General features: G+C 56.9%; 1 protein-coding gene across 2 annotated transcripts in view; it reads left to right on the top strand.

Moving 5' to 3' along the window:
* PER2 (period circadian regulator 2) overlaps positions 1–15,295 on the top strand; it is a 40,372-nt gene extending 25,077 nt beyond the window's left edge. For both annotated transcript variants that reach the window (XM_079924774.1, XM_079924775.1), the window contains 11 exons: positions 327–452; positions 910–994; positions 1,450–1,612; positions 1,699–1,823; positions 2,639–2,803; positions 3,821–4,075; positions 6,113–6,933; positions 8,047–8,233; positions 9,191–9,380; positions 10,345–10,495; positions 13,153–15,295. In XM_079924774.1, coding sequence (XP_079780900.1) covers positions 327–452; positions 910–994; positions 1,450–1,612; positions 1,699–1,823; positions 2,639–2,803; positions 3,821–4,075; positions 6,113–6,933; positions 8,047–8,233; positions 9,191–9,380; positions 10,345–10,495; positions 13,153–13,302 — 2,418 coding nt within the window. In that variant the 3' untranslated portion in view covers positions 13,303–15,295. The remainder of the gene's footprint in view (positions 1–326; positions 453–909; positions 995–1,449; positions 1,613–1,698; positions 1,824–2,638; positions 2,804–3,820; positions 4,076–6,112; positions 6,934–8,046; positions 8,234–9,190; positions 9,381–10,344; positions 10,496–13,152) is intronic.
* The last annotated feature ends 1,218 nt before the right edge of the window (positions 15,296–16,513 follow it).

Here is a 16,513-nt window from a genome sequence, read left to right as displayed (position 1 = left end):
CACTCAAGACAGATTTCTGCAAGCACGTTGGCCCCACGAGGAGTGGCCTCCTGCCTCTCGGTTCCGGGGGCTGTGGGAGCCGTCAGGCACCTTGTTTTGTTTCCAAGCCCCGTGGCCATGGACTCCCTGTTGGTGGAGTCTCCTGGGGATTGGGATCCAGGACCAGCCCCGCGGGTGGAGCCTGGGAGCCCACTGCAGCCTGACCCTGGGTCCAAGCCCGGCCCCACCTGGCCCCCGCCGAGGGCCCCCGGGCAGGTTGCGGCGCCTCTGAGAGAAGGCGGGCGCGCCCCGGCCCGTCCAGAGTCCTTCTGTTGCTGTCTCCCCAGCCTGTCCCACACAGCAGCTCCAGCGGCTACGGGAGCCTGGGCAGCAGCGGGTCCCACGAACACCTCCTGAGCCAGACCTCCTCCAGCGAATGCACCGGCCAGGAGGACCCCTGCCGGAGGAGAGCCGTACGTGCCCCTCTGTCCCCCTCTGTCCCCCTCTGTCTGTCATCTGTGACTCACATGTCTGAGCACTTTAGAAACAGCCCTCGCCGGGGCCGAGCCTTTCCGACCTCACCTGCTCCTGGCTGCTCTGAACTTGGCTCACCTGGGACTTGTTGTGTAACTTCGAAAGGGTGGAGGCAGCCACAGACTGGCTAGAGGTTCAGGTGAAAATTATTTAACAGGCCAATCAAGCAAAAGCGAGGAGTTAACTGTAGGGTTAGGGTTAGAAAGAAGAAAGTGTAACCTGCCGTTCCCTTTACTTCCTATTCTTCCGAATCGTAAACTCTGCTGTCTCTAGTTCTGCCTCTCGGGTCTCATTCAGAACTTGCTGCTGTTGCTGGGATTAATCCTGCTTTGCTCTTTCCAGGGTGGGGCAAAGGCTGCGGGGTCTCCCAGGGTGAATGATGTGTTTTTCTTCCAGGAGATTTGTAAAAATGGTAAGAAGGTCAAAAGCAAAAGCCCTTGTCCGGATGAATCTGGAGAACAAAAGAACGCGTCTGCTGCAGGTAACAAATGATCCAGCATTTCCTTAGTGAGACTTCAGCGTGGTGAGGCGAGGAGACGGAAAGCTGTACGGCCGGCAATTACGGTTACAATTGTTATTCCCGCCAAGTCCTGTTTGAAAAGACCGACCCTCCCCAAGGCAGGGAGCGTCGACTGACCATAGGGCGCCTGTGATCTTATTGGCCCTGAAAGTTTCAGGAGTTCAGGTGAAGAACTGACCTTTCCCACTGCTGAGTCCCTGACCCCGGGGACAGGCCGGACCGAGTGCCGCAGAGAGAGCGCCCCCCAGGCCCCCCTGCGGATGGCATAGCAGGCTGTCTCCGGGTCTCTGCGGCCATGAAGCGTATTCTGAGGCCCCAGCCTTATCTTTAGGTAGAATTAAAGTGCTTTGTAAGTATAGAGTGTACTCCGGGGAAAACTAGGATTAACTGAAAAAACAATGTTGTCGTTCCTCCAGAAATGCGGAGCAGTTCCCCGGCTCAGATGAAAGCTCTTGCAGCCACGGAAGAGGACCGCTCCAGGGCCAGCCTGCCCGAGGCCGGCCTTCCTGAGGAGCTGGCCTTCAAGAGCCCGCTCGCGGGCTCCTACCAGCAGATCAGCTGCCTGGACAGTGTCGTCAGGTGCGGCCCTCTGGCCTCCCTCCCCGCCCAGCTGCGCACGCTGTGGGGCGCTCTGTTACATGAAGCCCTTTATCACCCGCCCACAGGTACCTGGAGAGCTGCAGCAAGGCCACCGCCCTGAAGAGGAAGTGTGAGTTCCCGGCACACCTCCCCACGCGGAAGGCCAGTGACAAGCGCGAGGCCGCCGCCGGCCCCGGGCCACATGCCGCAGGTACCTGGTTCGTTTGAGCTGTTAACTGCGGGATAACTTAGACCCTCTCTGGTGGGATCAGGCGTCATTTGAGGTCCTGGAGCCCCTTTTTCCAGGTGGATTCTGAGCGGCTTCAGGGACACGGTATTAGGGTATAGGCTATTTTTTACATGACCAGAGTAGCTCAGAACTTCTTATGAGCTGGAGATAAAGGTGGTCCTGGACTTTGAGGGCAGGATCCTGTGGGGCTGCTGGAGGCCAGGGCTTCTCGGGCTGTCATTCTTGGGCGTCTCAGAGGAGGCCTGGCCTCTGAGGGTCAGTGACCCCACGAGTCAGATGAGACCTCAGGCCCTTCAAACATGAGGGCGTTGCTGGCGGCCGCCACCAGGATCAGAAGTAGGGTCTCCCATTGTAGACGGAGGCGACCGGACAGCCGTGCCCTGGTGGAGTCTGGCCCAGCCCGCAGGGAGGGAGCGCCACCTGCCTGCCTGCACTCAGCAGACGGGCTCCTGACTGCCGGGCGGCCCTCCCCGCAGGCCCACGGCAGAGGCCCTGACCCAGGGCACCGCGGTCACCTGCCGCCTGCCGCCTCCCTCCTCCCAAAGGACTCAGGAGGTCAGGGCGGCGGCGTTCCCATTTCAGAATCTCCTCCTCTCCGCCATCCCCCGTGAATAAACACCTGAGGACACAGTGTCACCTGCCAGGACGTGTGCAGACTCGCAGCTGCCCCCGCCCCCGCCCCCGGTACTGGGCACCACCTAGGCCTCCACGCGGCGTATCCCCACAGTTCGTTTTTATCACATTTTTGTGTCTTGCTTCCATTTTCCCTTATAAAGAGACCGCGTCACCCTTCAAGGTGAACAGCCACACGGACGTGAGCACGCACTTGACCTCGCTGACGCTGCCCAGCAAGGCACAGAGCGTGGCGTCCCTCACCAGCCAGTGCAGCTACAGCAGCACCATCGTCCACGTGGGCGACAAGAAGCCGCAGCCTGAGCTCGGTACGCGCACTGCTCCTTGGGCGATGTCAGGAACGCTTACTGCTCCTTGGGCGACGTCAGGAGGAATCGGACTTGAACAATAGAGATGAGAAGCTTCGACTGCCGTCCTCAGATTCTCTTTAGGTTTACCCAAGTGTGGAGGTAGCTACACAGCCCAGTAACAGGGGTGCAGGAAATCCGTGCAATGCCGGGCAGGGGTGGCCACGCCTGTCCTGCCCCCGCTGCGCTCTGGCTCCACCTGTGACAGGTGTCTGCTCAGGTGTCGATACGGAGGGGCCTCCCAGGACCAAGCAGGGGTCCCAGGACTCCCCCTTCGTTGGTGCCGAGAGAAGCCTGGGGACGAGCCCCCGCCCAGCATCCCGCTTCCTTGGATGGGATTACAAGCCGTGCCCTCCCCATGTGAGGACAGGAGCCAGTGCGGGTCATAATAGCAGGACAACCAAGGGTGCCACACTGAGCTGTTCTTCAGATACCACGAGTAAAACGAATCCTGAATTCGTTCTTTGCTTGGAAGGGGGGCGTGATGAGGGCAGAAGTACACATCAGAGAGTCAATGTCCAACCCCTTCCAGGACGGTCTGTGGTCCCACCCGCCCCATCCTGTCTGCACCCGCAGTTCCACTGGCCACACTGTCAAGCCCGTGATCCTGAGCCAGGATGAGGCTGTGCGCCAGCCTAGCCTCTTGCTCTGAAAGCACAAGACAGCCTGGAGTGTCTGCAGCGTCAGAGGCTGAAAACCCCCCGAGGTGCCCCAATTTAGAGGACTGATCCCGGAGCCCCTGGGTAATGGGGCTTCCTACCCCTTTTGTCATTAACTTTCTCAGAAAGCTAAACAAATACATCATGTTGTGGGCATGCTGTGGGCATCGTGAAGGAATCTTATCCCCATGCTGTGGGCATCGTGAAGGAATCTTCTGTGCGAATGATTTCTGTTCTTCATAGGTGCAGCGTGCATTTTTTCAGCCGTTTTAAAATGGAAGGGCCCTTGCAGATGAGAGCTGTGCGTCTTCTGTTACAGAGACGGTGGGAGATGCTGCCAGTGGGCCCGGGTCTCTGGACTGCCTGGTGGGCTCCGTGCTGCCCTGCGGCCTCGGCCACGAGCAGGGGCCCTTCCGGAAGCTGGGCCTCACCAAGGAAGTGCTGGCCGCCCACACCCAGAGGGAGGAGCAGAGTTTCCTGCTAAAGTTCAGAGAAATAAGAAAGCTCAGTGTCTTCCAGTCTCGCTGCCATTACTACTCACAAGACAGATGCAAGGGGCAGTCGAGTGAAAGAGGTAAGTGGTAATACCTGAGCTAAAAGTGGATTTATTTTTTAACTTTATTCTTAACATTACTGAATCTAGCGCTGCTTTCAGAAGGCGAAACGTCCCCAGTCTGGGACACGTGGGTTTGTAAGAAGCTGTTGGAACTTGACCAGTGATGTTCTCAAGGATGTCACCTTGTGTTCCCAAGGGAGCAGTGCTGTAAATAGTGGTGACAGTCCCAGCCCAGCCCCCTGTGGAATGCAGGGCGGGCAGTTGCAGTGCGGCCGTGCCAGACATTTCTTGCCTGGGTGACTTTGAGGGGCAAGAGACCCTACCCCACCTTCCCACCCAGACAGGACCCTCAGCGGACCAGCTGGGCTAATGCACTGCCCAGAGAAGGAGATGGCACTGACGGGGCCTTCGGTGTCAAGCCCCTGAGGGAGGAGGTTAGCCCCGGACGACACCGTAGGAGGGAATGGCGCCCTCCTCCCCAGAGCACGTACGCTCCTGGCGGATCGGCCTCAGGGCCAGGCTGCCGACTCCAAGCCCGACAGAGCCCAGGGGTGCGTGAAGCTGCCCTTTAGGCTGAGAGCCATCAGGTGGTCAACGGGCCAGGGATGAAGTGGAACAGATGAGCTTCCCCGCCCCTTTTCTGGTCCAGGAGCCTGGCTCCCAACCCCCAGCCACCTTCCCAGGCCCCCCTGACAAGGCCAAGCTGATGAGAGATGCCGCCTCTTCCCTGGGCTCCCAGGCCGTGACACAGGGATCAGAGCTGAGAGCTAGTGAGCCCAGGGGACACACACCATGAGGACCCAACTCCCCCTGGTCTCTGGGCAGACACACCGAAACAGATGTCCCAGAAGTGAGAGGCTGACACACTCCTTAAGGAGTTTATCCCCAGACCCAGGGTTACTGCCAGCACATCGGGAACCTCTGTGGAAATCAGGAAACGGTGTCCACACCACCGTAGAGTTCCAGCCCCCTCTTGCCCCCTTGGCCACACATTTTGTGCAGTGCACAGACTGCACAGCTGTCCACAGCAGCCCCTCCCAGACCCTGGTGTGGCATCCCAGGAGCCCAGTGCCGTAGCTCCGGGTCCCAGTAGGGGGCAGATTTCCTGTAGGAAGAACACCAGGCAGAGAGGCTGAATGGCAAAACCTCCACCCGCTTAGCAGTCTGCTTTGGGCCGGCCCATTTGCCTTTATCGTGTGACACGGCCGCCAGGGGATGTCCTCGCACACCTGCTGCAGGAGCCCAGAGTTACCCTCTGTGACAGGAGAGGAGAAGCTGAGGTTCCTGGGACCCGTTCCATTGCCCACCCCACCCTCCCCCCCCAGCTCGGCATGACCCCCGAGCCCACAGTACTCCCAGCGCCGGCCGGTGCCCAGGGGAGGTGGGGGGGGACATGCCCAGGGTCCCGTATGTGACTGGGTGGAGCCCCTCCGGTCTCCTGAGAAAGGCCCTCTCAGCAGCGCTCACCGTCAGAGAGGAAGACCTTGGTTCCAAGGGCGAGCGTTCCTTCGGCCCTTTGACTTCCCTGGGCTGGAACCACGAGCTTTCTAAGCAGGAAACATCTCTTTTTAGGAACAGCAGCGATGAAGCTCGTAACACTGACAGATAAGGTTAGATGAGACCAGCGGTTCTGCCTCTAAGGTGTCACACACCGCCCTTGGGGACTAGCGTCGACTTCCAGCTTTCTTACTGTTCTGGGCAAATAAAACCTTCTTGATGCCACTTGTCACTATTACTTCATGAAAGAAACGGCATTTTAATATGAGAAGAAAGCAAGGAATGTGATCTCGCAACAAAGGGTGGTCCTTTAAATGGATTGAATCTAGTTTTATGAAAACCTAACGTTTTGCCCTGATTTTTCTCACTTTCCTGAGGATCCGGGAAGACCGGGTGGTGGCCCCGAGATCCCCAGGCTGGCGATGGGGAGGGTGGGACTCACTGTTGAACTGGGAGTCACCTTCAGGTTTCTGAGGTCCTACAAATCTCTGAAAATTGACGTAACAGGAAACATAACATAATTTTTACGTTTTAACTCTTGTTTTCCCATTATTTTAGCTGCTCCCGGACTAAGAAATACCTCTGGAATAGATTCATCTTGGAAAAAAACGGGGAAGAACAGAAAACTTAAGTCCAAACGGGTCAAGCCTCGAGACTCCTCGGGGAGCCCTGGGTCCGGGGGGCCCCCGCCCCAGCGGCTGCCGCTGGTGGGCCTGAATGCCACCGCCTGGTCACCGTCGGACACATCCCAGTCCAGCTGCCCCGCGATGCCCTTCCCCACCCCGGTGCCCGCTTACTCCCTGCCCATGTTTCCAGCCCCAGGGATAGTGCCAGCTCCAGGGACCGTGGCAGCGGCACCCGGAACTCCGCACGCCGGCCTCGCGCTGCCCGTGGACACCCAGTGCGAGTTGGCGGTCCAGCCCCCACCGTCTGCCGGCCCCTTGCCCCCGGTCGTGGCCTTGGTCTTACCCAGCTGCTCCTTCTCCCCGGTGACCCCGAGCCTGCCCCCAGCTTTCTTCCCCAGCCAGCCGAACTTGCCGTCCGAGGTGATTCCTGCCTCGCAGCCTGAGTTCCCTGGTCGGACCTCATCCCCCAAACACCTGCACACGTGTGCCCTGGCAGAGTGCGGGCTGCCCGTGTCGCGCGTGGCCGCCCAGGCCGCCCTGCCCTCGGCCGCGGGGTCCGCAGGCAGGACCTCACCGCCGCTCTTCCAGTCCCGCGGGAGCTCGCCCCTGCAGCTCAGCCTGCTGCAGCTGGAGGAGGCCCCCGAGGGCGGCTGTGCGGCCGCAGGGCCCACGGGGCCCACAGAGACCGTGCGAGCGGGGCCCGACTGCCAGCCTGGCTCATCCTGGGACCGGCGGCCCGAGGCACCGCCAACCGTAAGGATCTCCTGATGCCCTTTGTCTAACGCAGGCAGGTGGCGAACGCGGCCGCCTCGGGCGGGTCACGGACATCCTCACCTCAGGTGGTCCCTGCACTGAGGTTACTACCAGACCATTTCAATTCCGACATAAACACGTGTGCTAGGAGATAACACGTTCCGGGTAAAAGACCCTGTGAGAGCAGCCGGTGTTTATTGTCTTGGGGTCTGAAGGGGAAAAGGGAGATCGGTCGTCTGCTGGTGGACGCAGGCGCCAAACAGCCACAGGTGATTTCGTGACTCGTCGTCACGGGCCTCCAGGTTTTCAGTGAATGCTTCGGGGATAAAGCACAGTCAGGTGAAAGGTCAGAACGGAGGCGCCTTGGAGGGCAGCTGGCAGCAGAGGGGCTCACGGTGAAGGAGCAGGGCCAGGAGGGAGCTGGAAGCCAGTGCCGTGGGCGTGCATCCTCCCACGTCTTGAGGGACGTTGGCGTGTACTCGTACTCGGTTAATGAAATTGTAGTTTGATTTCCAGTTAATGCTTCTGTGTCCTGAGAGCTTCGGTGCGTGGTCGCACCCGCTGAGGCAGTGTGATCCGTGGGCCCTCCGAGGAAGGAGCTGGGCGGGGCTCCCCTGCCCGTGCTCCTGGGAGAGCAAGTGGGAGCAGGGTGGTTGTCCCAGCACGGCTGCTGCCCTCCTGACTCCCGGGCCTACAGTCTGGGTTCCAAGGATTGGAGGGTTGGGGCGCTCCCAGGCCAAGCCCCCCTCATGTCCAAGCCCGTCCCCACTCTGGGGGCGCAGGAGCCGGGAAGCCAGAGCCCTGCCTCTGCGAGGAGCAGCTTTGGGGTGCTGCAGGAGACACTTGCCCGCCTTGGCGGAGGAGCAAGCCTGAGGCTTCCCCCGCAGGGATCCAAGAGCTGCCGTCTTTAGTGGGACTCTCCCCAAACTAAATTTAATTAGATGGCATCCATCCCACTACCAAGAGTCCCGCTGTGGTCCCAGTAACCATGGGGTCTGCGCATGTGGCACGTGGAGGAAGGGCCAGCGGTCCAAGGAGGGCGCACCCGCTGTGTCCCTGGGAGTCTGGTGCAGACCAGACACCTGACTCGGTGTCTCCTCCCTGTTCCCAAAGTGCGACAAGCCCAAGGACGTCCAGAGCAGCGACGCCCTGTGCACGCCCAGCGGCCTGCTGCACCTCCTGCTGCGCGAGGACCTCTGCTCGGCCACGGGCTCAGCCCCGTCAGGGAGCGGGGCCTCCGTCACCTCCTACTCCCTGGGCTCCGGCTCGCTGGGCTGCGATGCATCTGCAAGTGGGGCCGGTATGTAGGTGGTGCTGGGAGCACCTGGGAGTCGGGGCGGGGTGGGAGGTGGCAGGTGTGTTTGGAAGATTCTCACGTGATACACCTGGGTGTCCTTGACTCTCCGGCCCCCAGGGAGCCAGTCACCCCAAAGCCGCAGGCTGACTTGGGCAGGGCCCCGACATGCAGGCATCCGGCTGCACCCCGAGCAGCTCCTCGGGGCCCTCGGTCGTTCAGACAGGCAGCTGGGCTCCTCCTACCCCGCTCCACCCGCGCGGACGGCAGCCCCGGCCCGCCCCACTTCCCTCTGTTGCCCGTCGCTCTCGACCTCAGCGGCACTGCAGGCCCCCCACCCCAGCTGGCCCTGCTTGGACTGTCCCTGGGGCTCCCCGGGTGTGCCGGGAGGGCTGGCAGCGGCTCGCCTTCCTGAGTTAGATCCCCTGGTGAGAAGCTAGCGTGTGGACCGACCGGGATCGTTTAGGTGTGATCTGGAACCGCCCCACGGGAAGAGCACACACTCTCCCCAGACTGTAAGACCCCCGCTTCCCTGAAGTGAGCGGGCCCCTCTCCCTGCGGGAGGCCTGCCGGGAGGCGCTCCGGGACAGCCGCCTGCCGCTCACAGGGGCGGCTTCTCTGTGGCCTGGCTTAGTCCGGAGGTAGTGAGCCTGGGAGAGAAGAGCACGGCTTCTAAGATAGCCCCACCTGGACTCCTCGGGGCCTCCCCAGGAGAGAATCACCTCCATGATACCAGCTGATATCCTGTTTTTAAATTACCCAGACAACTCGAGAATTGGAAAGAGAAGGGAAGGTCCACCAACCCAGGCACCAGTTACCAAACAAAACCCTTCAGCTCTGTAATGCTGCCGCTCCTCTACACGAGCACAGCGTGCAAGGTCAGCGCAGGAGTCAAGGTCAGCGCAGGAGTCCAGGTCAGCGCAGGAGTCCAGGTTCTGACCTGCCATGCTCTGTGTTTTAAAGGCAGCAGCAACACAAGTCACACCAGCAAGTATTTTGGAAGCGTCGACTCCTCAGAGAATAACCACAGAGCAAAAGCGAAGGTGGACGTGGCGGAGCGTGAGCGCCTCAGGGACGCCCTCCAGGACCCCGTCTGGCTGCTCGGGGCCGACACGGACGACAGCGTCATGATGGCATACCAGATGCCTTCGCGGTAACCGTTCGCCGGCGGCTCGGGACAGTGAAGGGCTGGGTGCAGGTTTCCGCAGAACCACAAGGCCAGAGGCCTTCCCTCGGGAGCCGTATCTCAGATTGAGCTGAGTGCACAGATAGAAGCAGGGCTCCTCTAGATGGTGCCGCTGGCCACACAGAGCCCGCAGAGTGACCTGCTACAGGCCTCCAGGATGACGGGCTCTGGGGACCCGCCACGGTGTCACAAGACGTTTACAAAGCATTCGTGCCAACGTCGTCTCTTTTGCTCTGTTGCCAGCAACCCTATGTGGTCGGTGATGTGTGTGTGTGTGTGTGTGTGTGTGTGTGTGTGTGTGTGTGTGTGTCTGTCTGTCTTAGAGATGCAGAAACCAAGAGTCAAGGTGGGTGACCAGCCCAAGGCTGCTGGCTGCTCTGTAGGGACCTGGGTCTGTGCCTCAGCTCTGACCACTCCAAGGAGCCTGGAACCTATCAGGGTCCATGCCCCTGTGCAGTGCCCCCTCGGTGGAGGGACATGGGGGGGAGGAAGGACAGATTAACCCTGAGGCTCAGAACAGCCAGGCCTCTGGGCCAGGGGAGCCCAGGGCTCTGTCTCCAGGACTGCTGCGGGGCAGGCCAGTGTCGGCAGGTGGCAGGGGAGGGCTTGTCTACCTACCACCCCGCTGGTGAGAACCTCCCGGGCACAGAACCAAGTGTCTGCAGATACCCGGCTCCCATGGCTGCGCTAAAGTGAAATGAAAATCAGAACTCTGTGTATCATCTTCATAGAAAAACTACAGACTATCTACTAGGGCGATGACGTTACCTTAAGTAGGGTAATTTATTTTAAATGGAAAGGAAATTTAAACAAAATCATCTAAAATTACATGATTAACACTGGAAGTGTTGGTAGAAAACGAGTATATTCTTTAAAAAACAAAGCCCTTGAGACGTTCTAAAGCTCTCCTATTTCTAAATATTTCATGAAGAAATTTAGAAACGGTCCTGCAGGAGGACAGGGAGAAGCTGAAGGTGCTGCAGAGGCTCCAGCCCAGGTTCACAGACAGGCAGAGGCAGGAGCTGCAGGACGTCCACCCGTGGATGCGGTCGGGCGGCCTGCCCGCGGCCTTCGACGTGGCGGTGAGCTCTGGAGCGGGTTTTCTGACTTTGCGTTAAAAGGCACTGTGATGAGAAAGCTCTGTGCTGTCTTTGCAACTGTTCTGTACATTTAAAACTTCTAAGATTAAAAGTTCATTAAAGGGCTTCCCTGGTGGCCCGGTGGTTGAGAGTCCGCCTGCCGATGCAGGGGACGCGGGTTCGTGCCCCGGTCCGGGAAGATCCCACATGCCGCGGAGCGGCTGGGCCCGTGAGCCATGGCCGCTGAGCCTGCGCGTCCGGAGCCTGTGCTCCACAACGGGAGAGGCCACAGCGGTGAGAGGCCCGTGTGCCGCAAAAAAAAAAAAAAAAAAGTTCATTAAAAAAAAAATACCACCACACTGTCAGGTTTCCTTCAAAGAACTTTCTTCCAATGGCTTTTCAACACTGTTTCCAAAAAGGTCTCCTAAATATCTGGTCTCAATCACATGCTGAAATTTGAATTTTTTTTCTTTCAATTCTGTTTCCAGTGAAAACACCCACACACACACTTCCTCTGTCATAAACCCTCAACATCCACGTAGACCATTAAGTAACAGGGAGACAGCAGGTCCCCACCCTCCCTCCCACTCTCACCAGCCTGCCCCTCCTGTCTCTGTTCCTTCCCGAGGGTCCCAGAGGTGTCACTGTACCCCAGCTCCTCTCCCCCGCTCCCCTCAGAGCACCCCCATACCAGCACTGCCCGGGAGGCTGCTCTCGTCAAGGCCTCCAGGTCCAGCAGCTGAATCCACTGACGTCTCCGTCCTCACCCTAACCGACCCACTCGCGGCATTCAGCGACGGCCGGCCCCTCCTCTGAGAGCACCCCTCCCTTGGCCCCGGCCCCTTGGCCCCTCGCTCTTGTACCCATCAGTGTGGATGTGCCCAGGCTCAGGGTTTGCACCTTCCTCTTCTGTCTACACTCCCTCTGGCGCTGTCAGCTCTCTCCTCCTGACCGAAAGCAGTGTCTCCGTGCCGAGACTCCCTAGCATCCACCTCTGTCGAACTTCATCTGCTGTCCTGGTTATGCTCAGAGAGAGCCAGCCCACCCACTGTCTTCCCACCCACTCAAGGGTGACTCCATCACCCCTCTTGCTCGGTCCACAGCCCTCTGGACTCTCTTTCTGTCGTGCCCCATCCAGTCCACTAGCAGGTCCTACTGGCTTGACCTTCAAGGTGGCTGGAAACCAGCCCCTTCCCATCACCTCCAGCATCACCACCCTGGTCCACGCCACAGTGCTGCTTCACCTGATTGTCACAGTATCCCCCCCGCTGCACTCTGTTCCCCCTTGTCCCCTACAGTGAGATCACGTCACCCCTCAGCTCTGAGCCCTTCCAGCGGTGCCCCTTCTCAATCAGAATAAATTGCTGCAAAGCTGTTAAAATATGACACCTCCTCCCCACAGCTCCCATCTCCCCTCACTCCCTCCTCTCCAGTTGTTCCCTGAAATCATTGAGCAGGCTTCTGCCTCAGGGCCTTTGCACCTGCCCTTCCCTCTGCTTGGACTCCTCTTTCCTCAGACAGACACATGGCTCACTCCAGCTTCCTTCAAGTCTTTTTTTCACATGCTGCTGTGTGATTTATCTAATACTACCTAGCAAATAACCCCAAAGCTTAGGAGCTTAAAATAATAATCATTTATCATCTCCCACTGTTTCTTTGGGTTGGGAATTTAAGAGCAACTTAGCTGGGTGGTTCTGGCTCAGGGTCTCTCCTGAGAGCGAAGGTGAGATGTTGGCCGGGGCTCGTGCCATCTGAAGACAGGATGGTGGCCGGAAGATCCCCTTCCAAGGAGGCTCCCTCATGTGCCTGCACCTTGGTGCTGGCTGTTGGCAGGAGGCCTCAGTTCCTTGCCGTGTGGATCTGTCCATCGGGCTGCTTGTGTGTCCTCATGACACGATCCCGGCCTCCCCAGAGAGAACCGAGGGGCTGCAGTGCCTGTTGCGACCCAGGTGTCACCGGCATCACCTCCTCTTCGTTAGTGGCAGGTCACCGAGTCCAGGCCTCCCGCTTCTGAGGAAGGGGTGTCAAAGAATTCGTGGGCGTATTTTAAAACCACTACAGTCACTGTCTCAGTGGAACGTCAGTAAAATTACAGACGTCCTCACATGCCTCATTCCGTGTCAGCCCCGCATTTCCCATCTTTTAATACACCGTGGAGCATTTCTCATTCGGCTACTAGGAGATCACCTCCGCTGGGACACAGATTTTCCTCTTTGTTCACTGCTGACTCCCAGTGCTCAGAACGTGCCTGGAACACAACAGGTGCTTAACAGATGGGAAATGAACAAATGAGACAGTACGTTGTTGCTGTCCCATTCTACAGATTAGAAAACTGAGGTTAGAGAAGGTCGGTAGCAACTTCAGGTCCCACAGGCAGAAAGAGGAGGAGCTGGCACTAGAGCCTCTGGTTGATGAGGTCCCCTCGCTATGCACAGCCACCTCGCAGACAAGGGAGGGGCCTGGGGAGCTGCGAGCAGGGACCTCTTGGGAAGAGCTCTGGCTCCTTGGAGAGCAGGCAGGGGTCCCACGCCCAGTGGCACCTGCTCACCCTCCAGCAGCCTCACTGCTGACACCTGATCACCTGCACCTCTCTCAGCTTGAACTACTTTTTCGTACCAAAGGTCTCATTTTTGTTACTGATTTGCATTTTTTCTTTTAAGGAATGCGTTTGCTGTGAAAACAAGGGAAAAGACAACGTTTGCATGCGGTATGAGGAAGCTACCCCTACTCTGGGACTCAGCGGAACAACCGACACCACAGAAGAGGAAAACGGACCCTCCCTGAGTCACAGAAACGAAGGGCAGACGTAACCCCCCGCAGCGGGACAGCCAGTGGCGTACATTAGATGGTGCTCTGAGGAGGGGGAGGGTCTTCACCTGTGTTTCTAATGAAATGGACGGATATACTTACATGGCTTTTTTTGTTCTAGAAAAAACCCATCATTTTCCAAAGGGGTGATTTAAAACCGTGGCGGGTAGGAGAAGTTTGGGAAGAAATAGCTTTTTGTATTTAAAATATAAATAGGGAGTTTTTGGGGACAGGGGAGGAGATTTTCATCATTGTTTAACTTGAGAAGGACTGCTTCCCTCCTTGTGTCGGGGAAGCGGCTGAGTGTTCTCAGCCAGAGCACCAGTGTCTGCTGGCTCCCCGTGGGCGGTCCCGGGGCATCGCACCGGGCTGTGACCCACAGCTAGGATGCCACAGGTGACTCCGCGCTGAGGGGCCGGCCTTTCGGAGCTTCCCCAGAGTGTGTTTGGATCAGATCAAATTATGTCCTCTCTGGGGGGCTGCTTTTTATCTAAATTATTTAGTCAGACTAGATGTTTTTAAAACATACCAAGTGGAGATCACAGCCTCCGCTAATCTTCTTTCAACATGTTTTGCATTAAATGGCAGACCAGCAGCTTCAGCTTCAAGTGTGGTAGCAGCAAACATTTCACCTGACGTAGCTTAAGTTTGGGGTGAACGAAGTTGAAATGCTCGCTCTGGACTAAAGATGCCTAGTGGTTTGTGTGACCAACTCCATCGTAGAAATATACATCCTCAGAAATACACAGACCCTTGTGTATATTTTGACATCATTCTCGTATCCTTTTCAGACCGGGATAGCCAATATGTAGATAAAAACACATTGTCGGTCATCCCCTTATTGTGACTTCCCTCTGCAAACCAGGCTTTGATCGCCACACTTGGGACCCACCCGTATTTATTCTTTGATCGGCACTTCCGAGACATCAGCTCTGGCCCAGCTGAGCCAGTGCTTTCTCCTGACTTAGCTGGTGGCTGCATCTGTGTTTTCCAGGGCGCCGTGATCTAACCGCTCTCACCACACCTGGGCTGGGACACCGGCCGCTAATTCTTTTCATGAACCTGACCTCATTGGTGCCATTTCCGGTCTCTGTGGTGATGTCCACTAGCACTTTCAGGTGAATGGGACACTCGGGGAAAAGTGAGACCAGACGGCCCAACTTTTTGCAAAACCTCATACTGCATCGTCTATCCCAAAGATTGTCTGCAAAAATGTTACATTGGTCCCTAGGGTGAATGAGAAGCTGCCAGTGATGAAACAACTGACTTACAATTGCATCGCGTCTGTAGGAAGTTAAAAGGGGGCAGCTTCCCCTGTTCTTTGCTGGAGAAGCAGCTACTAGGACAGGTGACGTCTCCTTGTAATCCATTGGTTTTCATAGTCAGGCCACTTTATGCCTGAATATCAATCCTATTTTTCATAAGCTCGAACACAGAAAGTTTAATTTTTTATTTTTTTTAATTTACAAAGCAACATCACCTGCAGATACCCAAGACAAGGTGTAGTCTATGCATTTGTGTGGAGACTAGATGCTACAAACTGCTTCCTGCCACTAAAGGCAGATCATTAAGGGATTAGATGGGAGCGAAAGTTGCATTGACTTTCCCTAAACGCAAGACTGCCAACACGTTCCCTCCTGTTAGCAATGTTTACTGGCAGCATTATCTTAGCATTTATGTATATTCATTGATTGTTAACTGCTGCGTAGCTTTGACGTGCGCTGAGAAGTTGACAGCAGGAGCATTTTGTGAAATTGTTTACACGGTGCCACGCATCGGGTCTTACATTTTCGTTAGTGTGTGTGCTTACACGGGTGTTATAAAAAACTTCTTCTCGATTTTAAACTGAGCCTTCTTTTTAATATATTCCTAAAAAGATATGTAAATAAGCTCTCAGAGTCTGTGTAACGACGTGTTAAGCCTTGCCGGACAAGTGGTTTGTTTATGTGCAAACCAGACTTTCTTCACCCAGTGCAATATGTTTGTTGGACTGCTTGTGTCTTTTTATGATTTTTTGCCTTTTAGAAAATTGGTAAATAAAGCAAGTATATTTTTATTTTTATTTGTGTGTATTTTTAATGTAGCACAGAGGAACAGGAACCTGAATAGAGATCAAAGATTATCAAAATCTTTTTTAAAAAAAAAGAACCCAGGCTTCCCTGGTGGCGCGGTGGTTGAGAGTCCGCCTGCCGATGCAGGGGACACAGGTTCGTGCCCCGGTCTGGGAAGATCCCACATGCCGCGGAGCGGCTGGGCCCGTGAGCCATGGCCGCTGAGCCTGCGCGTCCGGAGCCTGTGCTCCACAACGGGAGAGGCCACAACAGTGAGAGGCCCGCGTATCGCAAAAAAAAAAAAAAAACCCTAGAAATTCTGAATTAGGAACTCCTCTGTCACAAAGGCCCCCCCTCACCTCTTCCCCTGCACAGGGTGCCTCTCGCTGGTCCCTTCCTGTCTATGTGTCTCTCTGACATGCAGCCCCACCCCAGTGAACGCCCAGCGATTTAGATCTAATCCTGGAGTCCCGTCCCCCATGGCTTTTCACTCACAGATGGGGAGTAGGGCCACTCAGCTCAGCCCCTGGTGCCCCTGTCCACTCTGAGGTGACCCCAGGCACCTGCTCCATTCTCTTCCTGCCCCCTCCAGGATAGTCTGTCTCACCTTGGCTGGCTGCCTGTGTGCTGGCCACGGGGCTGAAAGCAGAGTGGTCTAAAGGACCTCGCGTCTCCATCAGAGGTGATACAGGCCGCGTGGCAGCCTCCTCCCACCCCACCCCCCAGTCCTTCCTTCCATAGCGATGAAGTCATGCAGGGCCTGGTCAAACAGTGGAGGCCTGCTCCCCCCCCACCCCACTTTTCACACCAGGACCGTATTGTGGTGTCGGAGCAGGGAGATGAATGGATCCGGCCCTGGTGCCCAGCCTTCCAGAAGCTCCCTGAGCAGAAGGGAGGGCTCGACGCCGCTTCCTGTCCTGGCTGCCTAAATCCAAGTGGTGCTTGGGGGCTGGGGAGGCAAAGTCCTCCCAGTGAGCATGGAGGCCTCTGCAAATGCGCTAAGTGGCCAGATGTGGCTGTTTCACTGAACGTCTGAGTGCCTTCGGGGGCTCTTAACTACATTTTTAACTACCATATAACCCCAAGGGCATGTGCTCCCCTATTTCTAAACCAAAAGGAGCTTCTCCAAGCCTCTGGGCTGATTGCCCTCAAGGGGCCTGGA

The sequence above is a fragment of the Stenella coeruleoalba genome (assembly GCF_951394435.1).
Source record: "Stenella coeruleoalba genome assembly, chromosome: 6".
NCBI classification, from domain to species: Eukaryota; Metazoa; Chordata; class Mammalia; order Artiodactyla; family Delphinidae; genus Stenella; species Stenella coeruleoalba.
The sequence above is the reverse complement of the archived record's forward strand: the minus strand, read 5'-3'. Positions and strand labels throughout refer to the sequence as shown.